This window comes from Nansenia antarctica (genome assembly GCF_963989245.1).
Source record: "Nansenia antarctica genome assembly, chromosome: 1".
In the NCBI taxonomy this organism is placed as follows: domain Eukaryota; kingdom Metazoa; phylum Chordata; class Actinopteri; order Argentiniformes; family Microstomatidae; genus Nansenia; species Nansenia antarctica.
Genome location: NC_137674.1, coordinates 89,448,000 through 89,472,414, shown reverse-complemented (window position 1 = coordinate 89,472,414; position 24,415 = coordinate 89,448,000). Strand labels below are relative to the sequence as shown.

The 24,415-nt window shown below is 47.2% G+C and overlaps 1 protein-coding gene across 1 annotated transcript; it reads left to right on the top strand.

The window, feature by feature from the left end:
• Nucleotides 1-145: 145 nt before the first annotated feature.
• Nucleotides 146-23,192, top strand: usp16 (ubiquitin specific peptidase 16). Its single transcript, XM_080527054.1, has 19 exons — nt 146-334; nt 798-912; nt 1,012-1,211; nt 1,453-1,556; nt 1,894-2,012; nt 5,131-5,357; nt 6,835-6,930; nt 7,152-7,282; nt 7,624-7,711; nt 7,932-8,013; nt 8,169-8,260; nt 8,351-8,404; nt 8,633-8,803; nt 9,808-10,047; nt 10,195-10,657; nt 11,383-11,477; nt 12,067-12,153; nt 12,985-13,129; nt 22,491-23,192. Exons 2-19 carry the CDS (start codon nt 855-857, stop codon nt 22,607-22,609), a joined length of 2,571 nt encoding a protein of 856 aa, XP_080383180.1. The 5' UTR covers nt 146-334; nt 798-854; the 3' UTR covers nt 22,610-23,192.
• Nucleotides 23,193-24,415: the final 1,223 nt, after the last annotated feature.

Sequence of the window (24,415 nt, the reverse complement as noted above, 5' to 3'; positions counted from 1 at the left end):
TGTGACACTGGACGGGGAAAAAGCATTTTGGTGATTTTTAGATTGTGGTTAGGCTGGAAATTGTCAATCCCATCTGGTAACCCTGCTCAGAGAACACCGGATGCTGTTTCGGCCACACCGGATATACTCCACACGCTGCTGTAGTTTCTGTGTAGCAGTTTCTATTGAATAGATGATTATAGCATAGGTAGTGTTTTGTCTCGTGTGTGTTGTCTCAAGGTAATTATGTAATTATGTAGGCGACCGACAACAAAGAAAAGCATGAATTAGACTCATCCCCGGGAAGACGAAGCTGCCGACTGTGATTCAGACATCAAGACCTCTCCTCTGCTGGGTAGGATTGACCATCAAGGCCCAGCAATATTATAATAAATAAATATATAAATATATATAGTATTACAACTTTTAATAGATCAGAATGATCCGGATGTATTTTTGCGATCGAGCATCAGATCTCCCTGTAGAGTAGTATTATATATAGAGGAGATGAGCCAGATGGATCTGATCCACTATATCAAAAAAACAATCCGGATTATGCTGCTGATGATCCCTATAAAAAGTTTAGAAATCCTGGAGCCCGAAACTAGACCTGTCATAAAGAGATGACTCTGTTAACCTGTTCCATCCCGTCTCATAGTGTCAGCGACATAGATAGCTACATCAAAACCATGGCATGTGTCCATTCCCACGGGGAAGGATTCGTTCTGAAAGAGTTGTCAATCTGCACCTGTATCTGTATCTCACCTGTCTCTGCATCCCAACATTCCTATCCTGACTAGCCTGTCTCTGTGTGACAGGCCTACAACCTTCTTGGCGTTGGTTCTGCCTGAGGTGCCTCAGTCCTGGACTAGAAGATGGGGAAGAGGAGGGGACAAAAAGGTCCCAGAGAGGACGAGGTGATCGACCTGACAGGTAAAAGGATTCACTGCTGCGAGGTGACACACGGCTGATACACCTGGCTCATTGGGTGGTAATATGGTCATGGTCTCTCTGTCATCTGTCATCTTACAGGTCCGTCTTGCAGCCACATCCGTAAAGGGATCGACCACAGTTTCCTCAAGAAGACCGGAGAAGACAACAGCTGGGACTCCTGTCAGGACTGCGGGGATGACGAGCCCAGCGGCGCCTCAGACGCCCCGCCAGAGGAGAACGGAGAGGAGACAGAGACAGAACCCCCCACGATATGGGCGTGCTTGAAATGCGGACACAGAGTAAGATATGGACACGATGCAACTGAATAACTGAATAAAATGAGTACATGTATTGTGTGTCTTGAGTATTGTTGTTGTGACGTTGTGTTGTCGTCTTGTTGTTGTATGTACTGTAGCTTGTTCAGCATGGAGAATACCAAGTCATGTTTCTAGTGCACTGCACATGGCCAATAAAGAATTGAATTGAATTTGTACGGTCATTGTTACTTACTAACTAACACAATTCCTTTGTGTTTAAAAGGGGTGTGGAAGAAACTCAGAGAACCAGCACGCCACCCAGCACTACGAGAAGCCTCGGTCAGACCCCCACTGCCTGGTCCTCAACCTGGACAACTGGAGTGTGTGGTGAGTTCATAAAGTGTCTGCAGGGCGCTTAGGTGGCGTAACGGACTAAGCGTCGACCACGTAACCGCAGGGTTCCCGGTTCGATTCCGGCCGCGGACATATCCTGCATGTCATCCCTTCTCTCTCTCACCCATCCTTCCTGTCAATCTCTACTGTCTCTGTCATAATAAAAAGAAAAAATATGAGTGGGCCACTCAGAAAAATAAATAAAGTGTCTGTGTTTCATAACTCTCAGATGTGAGACAGAGAACTGCAGAGTGAAGGACACAACTGTCTGCTGTGTTGAATAGCATCATAATGGCCTGACCTATGACCTTTGTGTTGTGTTGTTCCATAGGTGTTACATCTGTGATGACGACGTCCTGTATTCTAAAACTGGCCACTTGGCCCAGCTGGTGACCAACATTAAGAAGCAGGCCATGTCAGACACCAGCAAGACCAGAACCCCTCAGAGAAGTAAGTCCTCTCTGTCTCTGCTACAAACACACAGACGAGGCAGAATTAGATGTTACTATTGTGAGGCGGCTGTGGCACTGGAGGTAGAGGCTGTGTCTCAGGAGGTAGAGGCTGTGTCTCAGGAGGTAGAGGCTGGTGGAGGTAGAGGCTGTGTCTCAGGAGGTAGAGGCTGTGTCTCAGGAGATAGAGGCTGGTGGAGGTAGAGGCTGTGTCTCAGGAGGTAGAGGCTGGTGGAGGTAGAGGCTGTGTCTCAGGAGATAGAGGCTGGTGGAGGTAGAGGCTGTGTCAGGAGGTAGAGGCTGGTGGAGGTAGAGGCTAGTGGAGGTAGAGGCTGGTGGAGGTAGAGGCTGTGTCTCAGGAGGTAGAGCCGCTGCCTAATGATCACAAGGTTGGCAGATCGGCGGTTCGAGCCCCGGCTGGCCACATGTCGAAGTGTCCTTGGGCAAGACACTGAACCCCAAATTGCTCCCAGTGAGCGGGCCAGCGCCTTGCATGGCAGCTTGCCGCCATTGGTGTGTGAATGGGTGAATGATAGGGCTTTCACACCGGCAAAGAACCGTGCCGGTTCGCGTTCGCGTTCGCGAACCAAGTCTGGAACCGGCCGGCGCGTTCAGACCGAAGCTCAATTGGTTCGGAACCTGAAAAGTTGGTTCGCAGCGGGAACCAAAAAATAGTGGTTCTCAAGCGCGAACCAAAACGTAGAACAGTCACGTCGTCAGTGGGTGTGTCCTATTCTAGGCTGCAGAGACCAGCAAGGAGGAAGTAGACAAAATGTAATCTAATCTAAATCTAATCATTAGTGATCAAAAACAATATAAAAAGTGTCATTATTCTCTCTATCTTCCTCACATGCTCAGCAAACACACACACGCACACGCGCGCGGACATGCGCGAACGCGAATTTCGTAAGCCATTTCTATTCCAGTAATGGAGCAGCTGATTAGTAAAAGAACGCATATAGAAACTGTCTTTTGTTTTGTTTCACAGAAAATTGTGTTTATTTCAGATACTGTAGTGGAAGATATGATCCTCTTTTCCAGTGAAGTAGCTGCCATCTAGTTGTGAATTGTTTTGTTTATCCCGCCCCTTCATCACCCAGCGTTGATGACGCGGATGGTTCAGGTTACACTGGTATGAACGCGGGCTCGTTCGCCAGACAGCACCAAGGTTCAGAGGTTTCCGAACGCGAACGCGAACCGGCACGGTTCTTTGCCGGTGTGAAAGCCCTATGAGAGGCTGTTGTAAAGCGCTTTGGATAAAGGTGCCTTTATACCTATATAGTCCAGTGGCGGCTGGCCAATAGAGGTCGCTAGGGCGCCGCCCCCACCTTCCAACGCAGCCCCACTTCTTGTAAAATATTTTTTTAAATAAACATTGTTTATTCATAAAATGCGGCTGATATTCTGTCGGCGCCTATCAGCATTCATTAAAAATCCTCCAATACAATAAACATTGTATCTGTGTGTGTAAAATTCACTGTGAAAATACATAGGGGAGGAGTCGGGGCGCCGGCCGAATGGCAGTCAATGGCACTGCAAATACTTTTGGCTTACACGTGAGCTGTAGCAGCGCTCCAATTGGCTGTCTCCTATTTCTCGGCCAGGGCGCCCCGAGCATGCGCAGATTATAGGCTTACCTAGGCTGCAGCCTAGGGCCACTACCACTAGGGGTAGTAAAAATGTAAAAATGTGTGAGACTTGAGACCTGAATATCCGGTTGTTAAGTCTGACGTCAAACGTGACGTTTTGCAATTTCCGGTTCCAAACCAGAAATTCTCCGCACCAGAATACCAGTGTACTACAGCGGTAGAATGACAGTTTAATCGTTTTTTAGACTCGGATCTATTCATACAACAAGGGACACAGCAGCACTTTCCCGTTTTCCCCATATTGTCAGGGTATTTGAGCCTCAGAAAAGCGCTATATAAATATAATTAATTATTATTATTGCTGCATTTCGAAGACAGCGCCTCAGCCAACGTTGGACCCGGAAACACGTCGCGACTTAACAACCGATATTCGGACAGACAACAGGACAGCAACAGAGAGACAGACAACAGGACAGCAACAGAGAGACAGACAACAGGACAGCAACAGGGAGACAGACAACAGGACAGCAACAGAGAGACAGACAACAGGACAGCAACAGAGAGACAGACAACAGGACAGCAACAGAGAGACAGACAACAGGACAGCAACAGAGAGACAGACAACAGGACAGCAACAGAGAGACAGACAACAGGACAGCAACAGAGAGACAGACAACAGGACAGCAACAGAGAGACAGACAACAAGACAGCAACAGAGAGACAGACAACAGGACAGAAACAGAGAGACAGACAACAGGACAGCAACAGAGAGACAGACAACAGGACAGCAACATAGAGACAGACAACAGGACAGCAACAGAGAGACAGACAACAGGAGAGGAGAGCAACAGAGAGACAGACAACAGGAGAGGAGAGCAATAGAGACAGAACTGAAGTGAGGTGAGCAACAGAGATAGTTCAGGATGATAACAAACAGTTCAGTATGACAGAGACAACTAATAGAAAGACAACTGTATGATTATAGAGTTTACATGTTCAAGGAAATACTGTATGATAATAGAAAGGTACACTTTAATTTAATTAAAGAAGTAACAAAGAACACATTTATTATCACAATTGCATTGTGTTCCATGTCTTTCTCCATTGAATAAATAATGCCTAGTTGAATGGCTAAACAAGACAACTGTCTGGAGAGTACTGCTAGAATTATTCACCTTACCGCTGCACAGATAGACAAAGGGTATAAGTCCATTCTGTTAACATTAGGTCTACTCTGCTAACAAAGACTATTCCAGTTGATTTGTCAGTTGTTTTGCATTATTATTTTTTGCAGTTTGCCCTTTAATAAGTTATATATATATTCTCATGCTAAAATCGACTGTAAATCTAGATTTTAAAGTTGATATTCTTCCCCGTGGAGCATGCCCCCATAACCTGTGCCCCACCCAACATTTTTATCACCAGCCGCCACTGCTATATACCTATTGTGTGGCAAAAATGTATTGGTTGTCAGAATTGTACCACAAGTTAAGGCTGTTCTAAATGTTGTTGTGTTTTTTACCTCTGCAGAAGTGAGGGTGGAGGAGAAGGAAAGCCTGGTGGAAGAAGCACAGGAGACCAAGACTGAAAAAAAAAATGAGGAGAAAGAGAATAAGGAAAACCAGAAGAAGAACGATAAGAGAGAGTGTGCTGTGAAGGGCCAGAAGCCAGCAGCTGCTGGAGGGAACAGCAACACGGTTTCGGTCAGAGGCTTCAGTAACCTTGGAAACACCTGTTTCTTTAACGCGGTTGTTCAGGTACGGCTTGCAGCAGTTATGATTAAACACAAACACTTCCATCAATGGCTTTTATCCATGAACTATTGTCTTATTGAATGTTTTATCTATTTATTTATATTTTTTTTTTTACTATACTCCTCTTGCCTAAGGTTGAACAGTACCGTATTTTCCGGACTATAAGTCGCGGTTTTTTTCATACTTTGGCTGGTCCTGCGACTTATAGTCAGGTGCGACTTATATATCAATAATTCATAATCTCTGACTGACATGAACTGACATACGGTAATCTCTGACTGACATGAACCAAGGAGTAAATCCGCTAGCGCCTCATACACGATAGAATAGCCATTATACTTGACAATGTGGACATTAAACACGACAATGTGGACATTAAACATGATGTTATGGACCTTATACACAATGTTATGGACGTTAGAAACGATATTAAAGTCATTTATTCCTTCCAGAGGCTGTTTAACGTTGCAATGTTGTACCCGCGAGTAGCATTTTGCTACTTCCGGTAGCGCTTCATACGCGATAGAATAGCCATTATACTCGACAATGTGGACATTAAACACGACAATGTGGACATTAAACATGATGTTATGGACCTTATACACAATGTTATGGACGTTAGAAACGATATTAAAGTCATTTATTCCTTCCAGAGGCTGTTTAACGTTGCAATGTTGTACCCGCGAGTAGCATTTTGCTACTTCCGGTAGCGCTTCATACGCGATAGAATAGCCATTATACTCGACAATGTGGACATTAAACACGACAATGTGGACATTAAACATGATGTTATGGACCTTATACACAATGTTATGGACGTTAGAAACGATATTAAAGTCATTTATTCCTTCCAGAGGCTGTTTAACGTTGCAATGTTGTACCCGCGAGTAGCATTTTGCTACTTCCGGTAGCGCTTCATACGCGATAGAATAGCCATTATACTCGACAATGTGGACATTAAACACGACAATGTGGACATTAAACATGATGTTATGGACCTTATACACAATGTTATGGACGTTAGAAACGATATTAAAGTCATTTATTACCTTTTAGAGGCTGTTCAAAGTTTCATTTTTCCTCTGCGACGCCATGTTGTTAGCCCCGCGCTAGCTAGCGGACTTTACACTCGATAATACAAGTATTCCGTAACCTTTCAGAAGAAGTTTCAACGTGAATTATGTCCTTCCTGGGCTTACAAATCCTCTCATGTCTCTTCACAGTGCCAGACTAGAGTCAAGCTCAACAGGGTCTTCTTTCCCCGCTGATTCCGCCAAGCCCGTTCCCTTGAACCATGCGACTTATAGTCCAGTGCGACTTATATGTGGTTTTTTCCTCTTCATGGCCCATTTTTGGCCTGCTGCGACTTATACTCGGGTGCGACTTATAGTCCGGAAAATACGGTACGTCTCTTGGTCTCAACAAGAGTGTTCAGCTGTATTATTAACATAGTTGATCTATTCTGTGTTTCCTGTTCCAGAACCTCTCTCAGACGCCGCTGCTGAGGCAGATTATAAAGAAGATAACGGAAGAGAAAATCAGTCTGACTGTCACGCCTGCCCCCGCCATAGACCTGGTGTGTTACCTTCTAACCTCTCCCCCCCTCCTCTCCCCTCCCCCCCTCCTCTCCCCTCCCCTCCTCTCCCCTCCTCTCCCCTCCTCTGGCCTCCTCTCTTCTCCTCTCCTCTCCTCTCCTCTCCCCTCCCCTCCCCTCCTCCTCTCCTCTCCTCTCCCCTCCTCTCCCCTCCCCCCCTCCCCTCCCCCTCTCCTAGCTGAACCTTGTTCCTGTGTTTCCAGGAGCCCATTAAGGTGCAGCTGTCCCACCCTGGGTCCCTCACCCTGGCCATGTACCAGCTGCTCAACGAGATCCAGGAGTCCAAGAAGGGCGTCGTCACGCCCAGGGAACTCTTCTCACAAGTCTGCAAAAAGTGAGAGACTTTTACATGTATTTATTATTCACATTTATTCTTCTTATTCTTATTATTCTTATTCTTATTTATAGTTATTTATTCCAAAGCGACTTACAATCGATACATTTGACTAAGCAAGTGAATCATCAATCCACCAGTCGTAGCAGGAAGAGTAATCTAGCTCAGGCCAGGGGCCACTGGCAGTCGTCGTGATAGAAAGCAGTTGAGCAGTTGTGTGTTTCGTTGGAGACCTGCCATGAAATGAACCCGTCAGCACTTTGGCGTCAACTGTCAAATAACCGTCTCCTCCTCCTCCTCCTCCTCCCTCTCCTCCTCCTCCTCCTCCTCCTCCTCTCCAGGGCCGCCAGGTTCAAAGGGTTCCAGCAGCAGGACAGCCAGGAGCTGCTACGCTACCTGCTGGACGGGATGAGAGCTGAGGAGATTAAAGTACGTACACCCCCCCCCCCACACACACACACACACACACACACACACACACACAGACCCGCTTCTCTGACATGTACAACTGTTTAAAAGGTCTAAACATAGTGGTGGTAACCCACACATAGCAAATGAAGTCATGTTTTAAAGGTTTTATCTTAGACTTTTCTTGTTGAGGGCTTGTTTACGTGGAGGTCAGTGAGGGAAGTGTCGTCTTGTGTTCCAGAGAGTCAGCTCTGCCATTATGGAATCACTGAAAACCTCAGAGAAAAGCGTTGACGCAGAGCTGTCAAAGAAACTGATCAAGGGTAAGAACCTAACTATCTGTCTGGACATGTTACACTCTACACTACAGTACATACATACATACATGTCACTGCACTGTAGATACTGTAGATTTTACTATTTTGACAGTAAAAAAATCAGTAAAAAAATCAATAACATATTTTATTTCTGTTTCCAGAGTTTGAGAAGAGCGGGGCGCCCAGGAACTTTGTGGACCAGGTGTTCGGGGGGGAGATGACCAGCACCGTGATGTGTCAACAGTGCAAGACGGTACGGACAACAAACTATGGATAGAGTCGTTTAGCATCAGATGCTACCTTAAACGTCTCTTTAAGGACTGTTTCTCTGTTTCTCTTGCAGGTGTCCTTAGTGACGGAGATGTTTCTGGATCTTTCTCTTCCTGTCTCAGATGAGGTAATGATGTTGGTCGTTTGGTGCACTTTGTAAAAGTCTGATACTGTAATGGATCACTTGTCGAAAGCAAAACCTTTCAGTTCACCTACTAGTTTATTTTCACATTTTGATGATCATCTCATCATCTTCACTTTGTAAAGCATCTTTGACTCTCTAGAAAAGCACTATATAAGTCTAATGTATTATTATTATTATTATTATTATTATTATTATTATTATCTCTCGCAGGCCTACAGGAAAAACAATCTGAAGAAAGGCGTAAAGAAGGTCAGCAAGGTGACCCAGGAGGACCGGACCAGCCCTATCCAGATGACTAACGGGGGTGACGACCTCCCTACCGGGGTCGGCAGCAAGTACCAACAGAAGAAAGCCAAGAAGCAGGCCAAGAAACAAGCCAAGGTAGCAGGAGACGTCTTCAGAGGAAAGATTAACTTCCTTTCCTTTCCTTGTTTTCACTTCCACACACGTCTTCTTCAAGAAAAGCTTATTTATTTCAAAAGGGTTTTTCATCACAAGTTAATATAATATAAAGACATGTAAGGAATATGTTTGTGGGCCGGCTGTGTCTCAGGAGGTAGAGCCGGCGTCTAATGATCGCAAGGTCGGTATGGAAGCATATAGTAGACTAAATTCAAATGCTAATGCAATATGAGATTGCAATTGCATGTTCCACTTTTGCATGCATTCTTTCAGACAATATTCAAATTCAAATGCAATTCTAATGATTTGCATTTGCATTTTCATGTACCTGATGTGCACATTCACTGTCAATATTAAAATTATAATGCAAAGCCATTTGACATTTAATTTTCAAAGTCATGCGCTGCTTTGTAGCTGACAAAATTCAAAAGTTCATTCTAATGTGAAAATGACTATGCAAACCCAAAATAGCATATTCATTTGCCACTTTTGCCTGCGTTATTTGAGTCAATATTCAAATTGTAATGCAATAATGTGATACGCAATTGCATTTACATGTTCGAGGAAACACATCCGCTTTACAGCTGACAAAATTCAAACTCTATGCAATTCTCATGTTCTACCGGCCTGTCAGTCATTCTCTGGGGGCAGGACAATGTTTAACGCGCCGACCGGAAATATATCTCATATTGCATTAGCATTTGAATTTAGTCTACTATATGCTTCCATAGGTCGGTAGATCGGCGGTTTGAACCCCAGCAGTTTGAACATGTCTAGGTGTCCTTGGGCAAGACACTGAACCCCAAATTGCTCCCAGTGAGCGGGCCGGCGCCTTGCATGGTAGCTTGCCGCCATTGGTGTGTGAATGTGTGTGTGAATGGGTGAATGAGAGGCCATTGTAAAGCACTTTGGAATAAGGCGCTATATAAGTCAGTCTGTTTACCATGTATATGTTTGTCTCCTGTACGCATGAAATCACCCAGAATCAAAGAAGGCAGCAGAAGATGGATGGCAAAGTCACCCTGGACAGTCTGACACCCGAGGACACGGCAGAGGGGCTAGAGGCAGACGGGTCAGACTCTGGGGACGAGGCGGAACACGGAACCACCCCAGGAGAGGAACCCGCCAGTCAGACTGAACCAGCAGAGTCTGGTGTCTCAGAGCAGGACCAAGACAAGCATGACATCACTCAGCAGAACGGAGGAGAAGAAGAAGGAGAAGAGGAGGAGGAGGGAGAAGAGAAGGAGGAGGAGGGAGGAGAGAAGAAGGAAGAGGGAGAAGAGAAGGAGGAGGGAGAAGAGAAGGAGGAGGGAGAAGAGAAGAAGGAGGAGGGAGAAGAGAAGAAGGAGGAGGGAGAAAAGAAGGAGAAGGGAGAAGAGAAGGAGGAGGGTTCAGCGGTGGTTAGCAACCATTTCACTGCCTTGACAGAGCACCAGACCACTGAGGAGGAGGAGGGTGTTCTAGAAGAGGATGAGAAGGTGGACCAGAGAGACGCAGAGAACGGTGAAGTCTGCCCGTCGACTGAGGAGGGAGACTCGTTGGCAGAAGACTTGGATAAGCTGGCCTTGAACGAGGCCTTCATCGGCTCCGAGAGCTTTGACCAGGACATGGAGGAGGGTGAGGTTCCTGAGGAGCCCAGGCAGTACACGGTGGTGGACCAGGACCCGGCGGTGGCCTTTCACACCCTGGCCACCAGGATCACCCCGGAGAAGCTGGAGTGTTCTGTGCAGTCCTGCCTATTCCAGTTCAGTGAGGTGGAGAACCTGACCCAGAACAACAGTCTGCTGTGTGTCCGCTGCACCAAGCAGCAGCCTGGCGCCAAGGCTACAGAAGGTATGACGTTTAAATAATAATAATAATAATAATAATAATAATAATACTTCATTGTTTTTATATAGCGCTTTTCCGGGGCTCAAAGACGCTGACAATATGGGAAAAACAGAAAACACAGAAACAACAAGCAACAGATAACATGAGCACATAGAACACAGAGTTAACAACAGGTAACATGACACATGGAACACAGAGTTAACAACAGATAACATGACACATAGAACAGAGTTAACAACAGATAACATGAGACACATAGAACACAGAGTTAACAACAGATAACATGAACACATAGAACACAGAGTTAACAACAGATAACATGAGACACATAGAACACAGAGTTAACAACAGATAACATGAGCACATAGAACACAGAGTTAACAACAGATAACATGAGCACATAGAACACAGAGTTAACAACAGATAACATGACACATAGAACACAGAGTTAACGAACAGGCACAGGGAACAATTAGCACAGCAATGTCCAGGGGAGAGGGGGGTGGCACGGTTAGGGGAGATGGTTAGGGGTAGGGGAGGTTGTATGCGTGGGAGAACAGGTAGGTTTTGAGGTGGGATTTAAAACTGGAGAGTCTCTGAGTGGCTGGGGGAGAGAGTTCCAGAGGCGGGGTGCAGAACTGCTTTCATCTCATTGATCTCAGACAAAAATAAGTTCTGTTTTTGCCTATTTCCATAAATGTGTAAGTTGTGTTTGTGTTTGTGTCTAGGCTCCAGGAAGAGCGTGTACACTGACGCCCTGAAGCAGATCCTGATCACGCTGCCCCCCCCGGTGCTGACGCTCCACCTGAAGAGGTTCCAACAGGCAAGACACTTCAACAAGCTGCTAACACTTATAATATATATATAATAATAATATACTTTATCAGTTAGCTGCCAGTCAAACTGTTGTTGGTCTCTTACTTTACTGCTTACAGAACCTACTGTACCTGAGACATCTGGGGGGTATTACATCAACATCACTAAAGGAAGATCCAGGCTTATTTTGATACGTTTCATGGGATTAATCAAAATAAGCCTGGGTTGTGTAATGGAACGGTAATGGAACACCCCCCAGGTCATGTTTCTCTTGACGGCAATCTGTTGTTGTCAAGAACATTTGCAGGAATATCGCTTGATAGTCATATAATCACACTTTCTAGACAGACGTTGACCATGAAGGAGTGTGAACAGGGGGGTATTGATCCAGGGGGGTATTCCATCAACGTTGCTAAAGGAAAATCCAGGCTTATTTTGATAAGTCCCGCAAGACCTCAAAGTAAGGCTGGATTTTTGCATAAATCTCGTGGGATTTATCAGAATAAGCCTGGGTTGTCCTTTAGCGACGTTGATGGAATACCCCCCTGGATCAGTTAGTAACCTTGTTGTCCCATCATGCCCCTGTCTCCCTCCAGGTGGGCTACAGCCTGTGTAAGGTGAACAGACACGTCTGCTTCCCTCAGGTCCTGGACCTCGCGCCCTTCTGCTCCGTCAGCTGCAAGGTAAACCAACGCACATGAACCCAAACACAACCACAACGCACATGAACCCAAACACAACCCTAACCCTAACACAAACACAACCCCAAGGTAAACCAACGCACATGAACCCAAACACAACCCCAAGGTAAACCAATGCACAGGCTAATCATTAACCACCTCAGAAATAACAAAACTAGGGGCGCTTAGGTGGCGTAGTGGGTTAAGCGTCGACCATGTAACCGATTCCAGCCGTGGACATATCCTGAATGTCACCCCTCCTCTCTCTCACCCATCCTTCTTGTCAAAATCTCTACTGTTTCTCTCATTAAAAGGAAAAATATAAGTGGGACTGCCCCACTCAGAAGAAAAAAAACTACAAATACCGTAACTAAATAAATAACCAAACTAGCAGCTTTTGGAAACAGTATTAGTTTGTTGTGTCAGTTGTTACGATAGTGTTCCTAACTGATGCTAACATGGGTCTGTGTTCCTAACTGATGCTAACATGGATCTGTGTTCCTAGCTGCTGATGCTAACATGGGTCTGTGTTCCTAGCTGATGCTAACATGGGTCTGTGTTTCTAGCTGATGCTAACATGGACCTGTGTTCCTAGCTGATGCTAACATGGACCTGTGTTCCTAGCTGATGCTAACATGGACCTGTGTTCCTAGCTGCTGATGCTAACTGAATCTGTGTTCCTAGCTGATGCTAACATGCTAACGTGGGTCTGTGTTCCTAGCTGATCCTAACATGCTAACGTGGGTCTGTGTTCCTAGCTGATGCTAACATGCTAACATGGGTCTGTGTTCCTAGCTGATGCTAACATGCTAACATGGGTCTGTGTGTGTTCAGGATGTAGCGGAGGGAGAGACGCAGGTGTTGTATTCTCTCTACGGCATCGTGGAGCACAGCGGCACCATGAGGTCAGGACATTACACTGCCTACGTCAAGACACGCCCCCACTGCCCCGTCTACCAACATGGAGGAACGCCCCCAGGTGTGTTATCTGTCTTGTCTTGTTCATAACAATGACTGATGGATGGGGCTTATAAGTAATGACTCATAGAGACCTGACATGCAGTTGACTATCACTTTACTGAACTGACTCTTAAGCCGAATAATTTTACTCTTGCGTACTTGGGGATGTAATATGATGAATTATATTGATGAATTATATGAAAGTATATTATATGATAATGAGCTGCAACGTTTGCAGGAAAAGTGCTATATAACGTCTTTGAGCCCTGGAAAAGCGCTATATAAATACAATGAATTATTATAGAAATAAAAGTTATTAGTTATTATTAATAAAAGTGATTTTGATTCTGAGAATCAAAAGAGAGAAGTCCAGTTACAGCAGAGTTCTGTGTCCAGTAATGGCAGACTTTTAAGAACAACGATAGTTATGGAGATAGACTCCAGTTCTATGAGTGGAGCCATAGGGGAGCTCTGCTCCTATTGGTTTACCCGCTACCTAAAGTAGCCAATGACTGAATTTTTCAATGCCTGCGCCCGCCTGGGGTGCTATATAAAGGGGCGTACTTCGCTCCATCATTCTCCCAAACATACAAAACAGCCGGGTTTGAACGAGTCGAAGTGGGCCAGCAGCCCTATGGGGCTCCGCTCCACTCATAGAACTGGAGTCTATCTCCATAACTATCGTTCTATATCGTGGAGCTCCGCCCCATAGGGGAGCTCTGCTCCTATTGGTTTAGGCGGAGCGAGCGAGGCCAAATGTACCCCCACTGAGACTATTAATCCGAAAACAATCTCAGCGGCACCCGGAGCTGACCACTGATGTTGGTTCAAGACAACCTTAAAAAGTTGGCCCAACCCACACCGAGTCTGCTCCACTGATCTAGCCCTTACGTGAGCACGCAGGGTTGTAGATCTAACGGAACATGTCCTGGAGGAGGGTCCCCTCCCCAGGCACATCCGTAATCATCCTGACAGCACTTGAATAGCATCCCCAACCAGGGTAATCCAAGTGCCATCCCCACTACATCAGTCCTCAGCAAACTGAGGACAGAATGAGAAAAGGATGAGGAAGAAATATCACTTACCTAACCCTTACGTTGGGTTGTTGATCTAACAGACATGTCCTGGAGGAGGGTCCCCTCCCCAGGCACATCCGTATTCATCCTGACAGCACTTGAATAGAATCCCCATGACCAGGGTAATCCAAGTGCCCTTCCCACAACATCAGTCATCAGCAAAACTGAGGACAGAATGAGAAAGGATTGAGGAAGAATATCACTGACCTAACCCTTACGTGAGCACGTAGGGTTGTTGATCTAACGGAACATGTCCTGGAGGAGGGTCCCTTCCCCAGGCACATCCGTATTCATCCTGACAGCACTTGAATAGAATCCCATGACCAGGGTAATCCAAGTGCCTTCCCCACTACATCAGTCATCAGCAAAACTGAGGACAGAATGAGAAAAGGATGAGGAAGAAATATCTTTCAAGTAATACCGTATAAAAAGTGATGGCGACGACCAAGACGCCGCCACACATATCTCCTCCACTCCCACTCCCCTGAGAATGGCCACTGATGTGGCCATGCCCCTGGTGGAATGAGCCCGAATGCCAGTCGGCACGGGCTGCCCCTTCGATTCGTATGCGAGGCTAATAGCCTCGCAAATCCAAAGGGACAGCCTCTGCTTCGAGAGTGGTGTCCCGGCTTTCTGTCCGCCATAGCAGATCAGAAGCCGGGGAGAAGATCTCAGTCCTGCCGTGCGCTTCACATATTGTGCCAACGCGCGCACCGGACAATACAATGTAAAACGCCTCTCCCTCTCTCCGTCGTGAGGAGGAGGAAAAAAAGGCGCTCAGAGCACAGCTCTGAACCCTAAACCCACGATTAACCGTAGCGATAAAGGCCGGGTTAGGGCGTAATACAGCTTTTGTTTCGTCATCAGAAATGATCAAACAATCTGCCTGTGACGAGAGAGCGCACAAATCACTCACTCGCTCAGCCGTAGTCAAGGCGAGGAGTAGACTCGTCTTGAGAGACAATAAAACGCAACGACACAGTGACAATGGGTTCGAATGGGGGCACGCACAGCGCCTCTAGCACAATCGACAGGTCCCATTTTGGCATTAGAGTCCTATGAGGGCGTCTAAGCCTACACACTCCAGTCAAAAAACGCTTAACCAGCGAATGACTGAAAAACCAGTGTCGTTGTCGCAAAACCCTCATGACAAGCTGAGATGGCAGCCGCGTAAACTTTAATAGTTCCCGCCGCCAATCCCTTGTCAACAGCGACTGTAAGAAGCACAAGAACGTTTCGACCCGACAAAAGACAGGGTCAACGTCCTGTCCCTCACACCACTGTGTAAAACTCGCCAGCGCGCCGCATATCCCTTTGCAGTGGATTGCGCGCGCGCACTCTGAATGGTCTGAATGACCGCGTCTGTCAGACCCCTGCGTTCTAACAATCCCTCTCAGTAACCAGGCCATGAGGGGCCCCCCCTCATAGGCGGCCCCTTCACCAAGCCTCCGGCTTGAGAGAGTGCATCTTGTCGATGAGGTATGGGCCATGGGCCCTCTACCAACATCTCCATCAGTTCCGGAAACCACGGGGCTCCGGGACGGTCCGGGGCTACAAGAATTAACTCTAGCCTCTCTGACCTCACTCGTGCCAACAGTGGGAGGATAGATGTCAGGGGTGGGAACGCGTATAACAGGACCCTCGGCCATGGGTGGTGTGCGAATGTATCGACTCCCAATGGCGGGTTGTCCTGTTCGCGCAGGGAGAACCAAAGGCCAGGGCTCTACGCTAACCTTTTTCACTAGGAGCACATGTGCTCCTAAATGAAAAATGTTAGGGGCACACAAAGAAATTTAGGAGCACAGTGAAAAATGTAATTATAACACGTTTTTATTAGTGATTTTGCCATTTTTGCACCAAAATCACACATTGGCCCATGCCTACAGCCCTACTAGACGCAGAGTTGATGGCATTGTATTATGGTAACTAGCTGTGTCAAGTTCTCCTGGTTAGCAGCATGTTCATTCATTCATCCATGTCATGCCTGTCAGCTAGCAGCTAGCAGCCCAGCCAGGCTTTAGGGCTAGGTCTGTCAGCTAGCAGCCCAGCCAGGCCATGCAGAGGTCTGTCTCCATGCTGCCCACCTCCCTGCTGCTGGGTCAGGCTACATCAGTCACACACGGTGGCCAGACAACTCCACATCTAGGGGTATTAAACTACCCCACATCCAGATGACCAGTCCCCAGCCCCATGCTGCCCGGGGTGGTGACATGTGGAGGTGGCCAGCCCAGCACGGTGCCTCTGCGGCGGCTAGCTGTTAGCACACCACCATCCCCGGGGGTCCCACCTCTCTGCCACACTCAAGTACAACATGTTGCATGTTCATGCCATTAGGCAACTTGCTTCCTAGGGTTTCCTAGGATTAGAGATGCATTTGGACTTCTGGAGTACCTCCACTACTTTCAATGGGTTCTGAAGGTCTGAGAGCTTTCTACTTTCTACCCTGGGTAGTTAACCCTGGTTGTAACCTTGGGTTCAAATCTGGAGTGTGTGGGACCAAATCTGTAGATGTGGTGAGCTAATGAAGCTAATGAAGCTTGAGATGAGAAAAGGGCGCTTGTCTCTTTAAGGCCCAAAAGGGAGTTAGCGATTAGCGATGTTAGCTTAGCACCAGTTTAACAGAAGTAACTTCACTTTTAACATGACTTCCCGTTGTCGTAGCGGGCTGGCTGACGGCTTAAAATGTGGCCACACGGTTCGCGCAGATTTATTTTTAGAATTAAAAAATAAAATAAAATAAAAAACTGTACTCGCACGTGTGCTCGTGAATTTATTTCTCTAGTCGCACAGATGTATTTTTAGTCGCAAATGCGAGTGAAATGGTCGCACTGTAGAGCCCTGAAGGCGACACTGCGCATTCGTCCGTGACGCAAGCAGAACCACTTCTGCCTGCCCGAACCGTGCCCAAATCAGCGACACAATGGAGGGTGCTAACCTCCAGTCGTCGTCCCTCGGGCCTCTCCGTGATAACAGATCTGCTCCTTCGTTGAGCAGACCTGGAATGTGGAGAGCTTTCAGCGAACTCAGGCGACTCCGCGCGCGGGTCTCTCCAGTAGCTCAGGTCGGTTTTGACCGATCTCTGTATTACAATCAACTTGCGACGGCGTCTCACTGGAACCCGTCGCAGTCGTGCGAACCGCCTCTGCAGTCTGCGCATGTGTAACAGGCCTAAGGGGACCACTACATGGGCTGCAGACATCAGTCATAGTAAGGACATCCTTGACAGAGCGGTGATTGTATTTGTCACTCGACACACCCGGAGAGCTGACGTCAGTGTCGCTCTCTGTGGTGCCGATAAACTGGCCCTCATCTCGGCAGTATCCAACTGAATGCCTAGATAGGAAAACTGTTGAGCCGGCCACGGAGCACTCTCTGTCCAGTTTACAGCTAACCCCAGCTGAGTGAGGTGCTGCACCAGTGAGGTTGCGTCTCGAATGGCTCGATTTGGGCATTGGGCCAAGACCAGTAGGTCGTCGAGATATGCTAATATAAGTATCTCGTTTCGCCTCAGTGGTTCGAGTGCTGTCTGCACGCATTTGGAGAAAAAACGAGGAGCAAGCGCGTACCCGAAGGGCAGGCGCGTGTACTCGTAAACCTTCCCTTGGAAAGCAAAACGTAGGAATTTCCTGTGCCACTCTGTGATTGGCACACGAAATACGCGACCCTCAGGTATCTACGAAAGGGGCGTTTCGCCACTCTCTCGTTGAGGACCCTGAAATCTAGTATGGGTCTCATGTCTCCCGAATTCTTTGGGACAAGGAAATACGGGGAGTACCATCTCATGTCCCACTGGTCCCTCGGAACCAATGTCACTGCGCCCTTTGTTAGGAGATTCGTAATCTCCTCCCGGAGCGCACGTGTCTTTATCGGGCAGGACAAAAAACAGTCTCTCTCACGCCCCTGAAGGGCGGAGGAGGCTGAATGAACTGTAGTGCATATCCCCTCCTCAATGTCCTGTCTAGCCAGCCCGACAGAATACCTGTCTCTTCTAGTCATTCTGCATAACGCAACGACAGCGGCTGGGCCGTCTGTTGTGGTGCAGTCGACAGAAAAAGCTTGAATTTCTGTATGACCCCAGCCGCCGCTGCCCACCGAGGAGGTGGCACAGCCCAAGGTGGGGTCATTTCGAAAAGGGATCGGCTGCCGTCTGTAAAGAGTGTTTGTTATGTGTAACAATGCTCTTTATTGACGCAGGTTTATTATGCCTGATAATCAAAGAACCGGCCGCACGCTCATGAGCTGGGCCAGGTCTTGATAGACATGGAGGGGTTTTTGATGTAAATAACGGTCCCTCTATACGGCTACAGACAGGGGTGTTTAACCCGCCTCGTGTCGTGATAGGGGTAAGTCCGCTAGGCAGAGAGCTGGCCACACGCCGGTAAGCTGGGCTAGTCTCCGCTTTGTTTCTAACCGGTAGCGATTCGACCACACTCTGACAAGGCAGGTGGGTCTCCGCTCTGGTAGATACCATGGAAAAACCCTCCTTAGGGATTTACCGTCTGACTTACCGTCTGTAAAGAGTGTTTGTTATGTGTAACAATGCTCTTTATTGACGCAGGTTTATTATGCCTGATAATCAAAGAACCGGCCGCACGCTCATGAGCTGGGCCAGGTCTTGATAGACATGGAGGGTTTTTTGATGTAAATAACGCCTCGTGTCGTGATAGGGGTAAGTCCGCTAGGCAGAGAGCTGGCCACACGCCGGTAAGCTGGGCTAGTCTCCGCTTTGTTTCTAACCGGTAGCGATTCGACCACACTCTGACAAGGCAGGTGGGTCTCCGCTCTGGTAGATACCATGGAAAATCCTCCTTAGGGATTTACCGTCTGACTTACCGTCTGTAAAGAGTGTTTGTTATGTGTAACAATGCTCTTTATTGACGCAGGTTTATTATGCCTGATAATCAAAGAACCGGCCGCACGCTCATGAGCTGGGCCAGGTCTTGATAGACATGGAGGGGTTTTTGATGTAAATAACGCCTCGTGTCGTGATATCAGTAAGTCCGCTAGGCAGAGAGCTGGCCACACGCCGGTAAGCTGGGCTAGTCTCCGCTTTGTTTCTAACCGGTAGCGATTCGACCACACTCTGACAAGGCAGGTGGGTCTCCGCTCTGGTAGATACCATGGAAAATCCTCCTTAGGGATGGTTTGCCGTCTGTAAAGAGTGTTTGTTTTGAGTAACAATGCCCTTTATCGACGTAGGTTTATTATGCCTGATAACCAAAAAACCGGCCGCACGCTCATGAGCTGGGCCAGGTCTTGATAGACATGGAGGAGTTTTTGATGTAAATAACGGTCCCTCCATACGGCTACAGACAGGGGTGTTTAACCCCCTTTGTGTCGTGATAGGGGTTAGTCCGCTAGGCAGAGAGCTGGCCACACGCTGGTAAGCTGGGCTAGTCTCCGCTTTGTTTCTAACCGGTAGCGATTGGACCACGCCCTGACAAGGCAGGCGGGTCTCCGCTCTGGTAGATAACATGGGAAAATCACCTTTACTGAAAAAGTAAGGTGGGGATTTTCCTTCCTTTGCCTCTTTATGAGGTAACAGCCATGAAGAGGAAACCGGTGGTGGGGTCATTACCGACCCCTCCGCCAGTGAAACCGGGTCACGCTGCCGTGGGGGGCCGTAGCGGGCCCTCCCAGTGGTCAGCGGCGGTGGCTGGGGATGCCGAGTGGGGCATGGCTCCGTCGGTAGAGGTGGAGCCAGTGCCGCATCACGCCGAAAACTCCGTTTCGCAGCCGTTGACGGCCTAGTCGTCACCACGGCGGAAGAAGAAGAGGTGGACCAGGTACATCGTCGCGGCACTGAGCTTGCTCAGAAGCACCGCCTCCGCTGCAGACAGACCGTTGGGTCGGTCTGTGGTGATTTTCGCAATGGCGGCGTTAAACACGGCGATGTTATTCGCCGCCGCCTGCGCACCGAGCTCATCAGAGCTTTCTGATTCTGACACCGGCACCGACCACTCAGCTGGGTGAGGGCGGCGTGATGTCAGGGCCGGCTGAGCGGGCGGGACCATCCCTACTTGGGGAGGTGCCTGCCCAGAACGCCGCTCTGGGGCCTGTCCGGACGCATCATCGGCAGAGCTATTCGAGTCGGATAGCATCCCCGAGATAGCGCCCGCCAGGGGAACGCTCTCCTTGAACCAGGCCATCCCCTTTCGCCTTTCCGCGACGGAAAGGAGGTGGAAGGGGAGGCAGCTGGGGGAGGCGACCAACGCCGCCTCGGCATGTTCGGGGCCGAGGCAGACGTGGCAGAAGTCGTGCATGTCCTCCGCTGCTAGGAAATCGCAGCGGCAGGTGTCCCGGAGGAACTTCTTCGTGGTCGGCGGCGGACGATCCATCGCTGAAGGGAAAAGTCTCCTCCGCTGAAAAGTGTCCTCCGCTGCTTGGAAGTCGCAGCGGCAGGCGTCCCGGAGGAACTTCTCCATAGGCGGCGGACGATCCATATCTTGAAGGGAAAAGTCTGGCGGGTTCTCCAGTCTTAGTAGTCGTCCTTCTCAGTCTTCAGATATAAACCCGTGCTGAACTTTTTTGGGAGAATGATGGAGCGAAGTACGCCCCTTTATATAGCACCCCAGGCGGGCGCTGGCATTGAAAAATTCAGTCATTGGCTACTTTAGGAAGCGGGTAAACCAATAGGAGCAGAGCTCCACGATATAGAACAGGTCCTGTTTATACTGATTGAATACATCCACACTAATGGCGCTTTTCCACTACAGGGCCAGCCCGGGTCAGCACGGCTCGCTTCGGCACGCTTTTGAACAGTTCTGGGTACGAGACGTTTTCCACTATACAGGAACGACCCGGGACTGTAGGTCGAGTTACGTGTCATAAGATTCCCCCCGCTATACAGATCAGCGGGGGGAAATGCGATAAGAATTATGTCAAAATGCAGCCCTATCGTGCACAGATCAGCCTTACAACATGTAACGTTAAGTGCCTGTTACTTGCCGCTTTCAGTTCTAGTAGACTAGTTTAGATCTCGCAACCAGGGAAATGCTGAAAAATGTGTTAAAGCCCAGATTCTATTTTTATTTCTCCTGACACGTTGAGCACTGTGCTTTTTTTGTTGGTGAACTACCGTAATAAGCCTAAAAAAGTTCAACTGTTCAAAAAGTGCAACTTCTCTGCTTTCAGAAACTGTTTGAATTTTTTAGATTGGGCATATAGTTCATAATTACGGTAGTTTGAAGGTAAAATCCTTTCTTTCTCCGGTTTCGGAGCAAGACGCGAATCTATCGGAATTAGGCAAATACATGCTCACATCCAGTCATCCGCTCACTGCTCTCCATCAAAAATGGCACATCCATCATTACATATTAACAACTGCTCTGATTAGATTGCTTAGATTGTTTAATACATCAACGGGGGGAAAAGCGAGATGAACTCGCGAGTATCATGCTTCCTCCATTGAACGGAAAGTCCTATCCATTCCATTCAAAGTGTTTTAGCTTTCCCCCTTTCCACTGGTAATAAGGAATTGGCAAGAATAGATCGATATAAATAGATCAACATAATGCAGCACTATCATGCACAGATCAGCCTTAAAACATGTAACGTTAGATATTTAACGGAGCGATGTATTTCTACGGAAAGGCTGACTGACGCGGGGCTCATACAATCTCCGCGATGGTTATAGATACGAGTGCTCCGGTGTCTTGCTGGTAGTCAAATATATTTATTTATATATACAGCATATGGATGTTACGTGCCTGTTACCTGCCGCTTTCAGTTCTAATAGTTTAGATCTCGCAACCAGGGAAACGCCTTAAAGGGAGCAAGACGCGAATCAACCGGCATTTGACTGCCACTGGACTGAGGAACAGCATAGGCACAGCACATCGCCATAATAGCGATTTTTTTTGTTATGCTTGTTGTAAATAAAAGTTCTATGATGCATTGAAATTACATTAAACTAAGATAATACCATGGTTATCATAATTTTCCTAATCTTTATTAATACGTTATTACAGAAACAGTAAGTGACATTTTCCGAGAGCGAAATCTGTTGTGGTATTTAAAGATGGCGGTTAGCGAAGAAATCTATGAACATGGGATGACGATTTCCATTGACCAATCAACGGTGTGCAGCGTCACACGTCACACGCAGCCTGGCAAAAAAGTACCTTTGGTACCTTTCGCTACCCATCCCGAACAATAACTATTTTACCGTGCCGTGCCGTGCCGTGCTGACACAGGCCGCTCAATGGAAAAGCGCCAAAGAACAGGGCTGACCCGGGTCGACCTGGGCTGGCCCTGTAGTGGAAAAGCACCATAACATCTCTTCTTCTGGTCTTCCTGTTGTAGAAGCAGAGCCGTCTAAGGGCTCCTGGTTCCATGTGAGTGACAGCAGCGTGCAGCCCGCCACAGAGAGCCAGGTGCAGAGCTCCAAGGCCTACCTCCTGTTCTACGAGAGGATCTCCTAGTCTGTCTCCCGCCCCCAGGGAGCCCAGCCAGCCTGCCTGCCTGCCTGCCTGCCTCAATAAACCTGACAGAGTGTGTGTGGCGGGTCTCTGTACACAACGTTGTAATGAAACCAGGACTTGTAGTAATTCAGGTGTTGATCAGAGTGGAATACAGTAAAACAGGAAAACAGAGTACAGCAAAACAGAGGAAATTGTTTACAACATGATAATGTAACAACATCCCGGGCGATTCTAATCATCACATGGAAATGTTTTGGAGTATGATATTGTGAAGGAATGTTAACAGCAATCATGAAACAATGAATATTATGAAAGAATGCTACTATTGTTTACTGTGTGTGTTTGACTGCGATGTTGGAGATGATGGCATGCACAAGTCAATCTGCTGCTGTTGAACAAACGAACACACCAGACTCTACAGTGTGGGTTGTTCATTAATCTTCCCGTCGGTTTGTACACACGGCAAATGTTGCCCAGACCATTTTTTAAGCGGTCCATATAGACTGAGGTGGAAAGAGGAATTATTTGTATGAAATATTTATTTTTTTCTGTACATTGTATCTAGGTTAGATGCTGAATTAAAAACCGCAAATACAGGAAACTGAGATACTTGATTGTGTTGTGCACAATAGATAATCCAGAGTGAAACAGAGAGATCTGGCTCTTGGATAAATGATGAATCCATTGATTGGATACGTTAATAATACAATAATACAATAACTTAGCCCTAACAAGTTCCCCAGCTCAGATGGGACGACCAGGCATGCGTGGTTATGTCTGGAAACACTTCCTGGTCCAGGAGTGGACTGGTCACATGACTCAGCCTTACTAGGGGAATGTGAAGGTTCCTGTCAGCGAACACGTCGGACTTTTCTCATGACTGACGTCTCTCTCCTCACCGTGACATGACAGGTTAGTGGTGATCATGTTCTGCTGGACAGAGATGTTATTAGATATGTTATTAGCATGGTAAATGGTTTATAAATGGTTTGATGCGCCAGAGGGTTGGTGAGATGTTCTCAGTGTTACGAGACAACGTATGTTGTTACATCGCGAGTGTATCTGTTGATAAACAAACGAAAAAAAGTGTATGCATGTTTTGTAAACAGATCATAGTGGTGGAATGTGTTTATTATAAACATGTGGAGAAACAAGAACACGAGATTCACGTTTTGGAAACAGGCAAGTTTACTGAGACAACAAACACCTCCGTCACTTCTGGCTTAAGCATGAGTCAGCATTTCCTGCTGCGTGTGTGTGTGTGCGTTGCAGCGGTGTACACCCCCCCCCCCCCCCAAAAAAAACAAAAAAAAATAAAAAGTAGCATGAGTTCTCCCAGCCCTTGAACCTAAAGGGGATTACATAAAAGGTTTGTATATGTATGTTAATGGGGATTAAATAAAAGGTTTGTATGTGGGTCGACTATTATGCTCTTAATGTCTCTGGGATCCCCAAAACATGAAACACGTCACTGAAGGTTTTTGCTGAAAATACCACAGAGGAAGACATTCTAGCATGCCTCTGTTTCGGTCCCTTTGTGAGAGAAAAACCATGGTATTTCTGCACACAATGCAGTAGTGTTAATGTGTTTTATTATATGATTATTTCTATTGTACATATATTGTTATGGCTTGCATTCCCCCATGAGTGTTTTATGATATATTGTCAGATAACTAAACATCCGTCACCATAGTTAGAAGCCCGTTTACAACATTGTGATCAAAGACAGAGTATTGTGAAGGGCTGGTACACGATGACAACACATGTTCTTACAATGTTGTAGGTTTCTTTGTACCATTAGGCTTC

Bases quoted from the DNA above. Each gene is read 5' to 3' on its own strand.
- usp16 (XM_080527054.1), top strand. From the start codon at position 855: ATGGGGAAGAGGAGGGGACAAAAAGGTCCCAGAGAGGACGAGGTGATC. The intron at 2,013-5,130 runs GTAAGTCCTCTC...TTACCTCTGCAG, and splicing joins GACCAGAACCCCTCAGAGAA to AAGTGAGGGTGGAGGAGAAG. The intron at 11,478-12,066 runs GCAAGACACTTC...GTCTCCCTCCAG, and splicing joins ACCTGAAGAGGTTCCAACAG to GTGGGCTACAGCCTGTGTAA.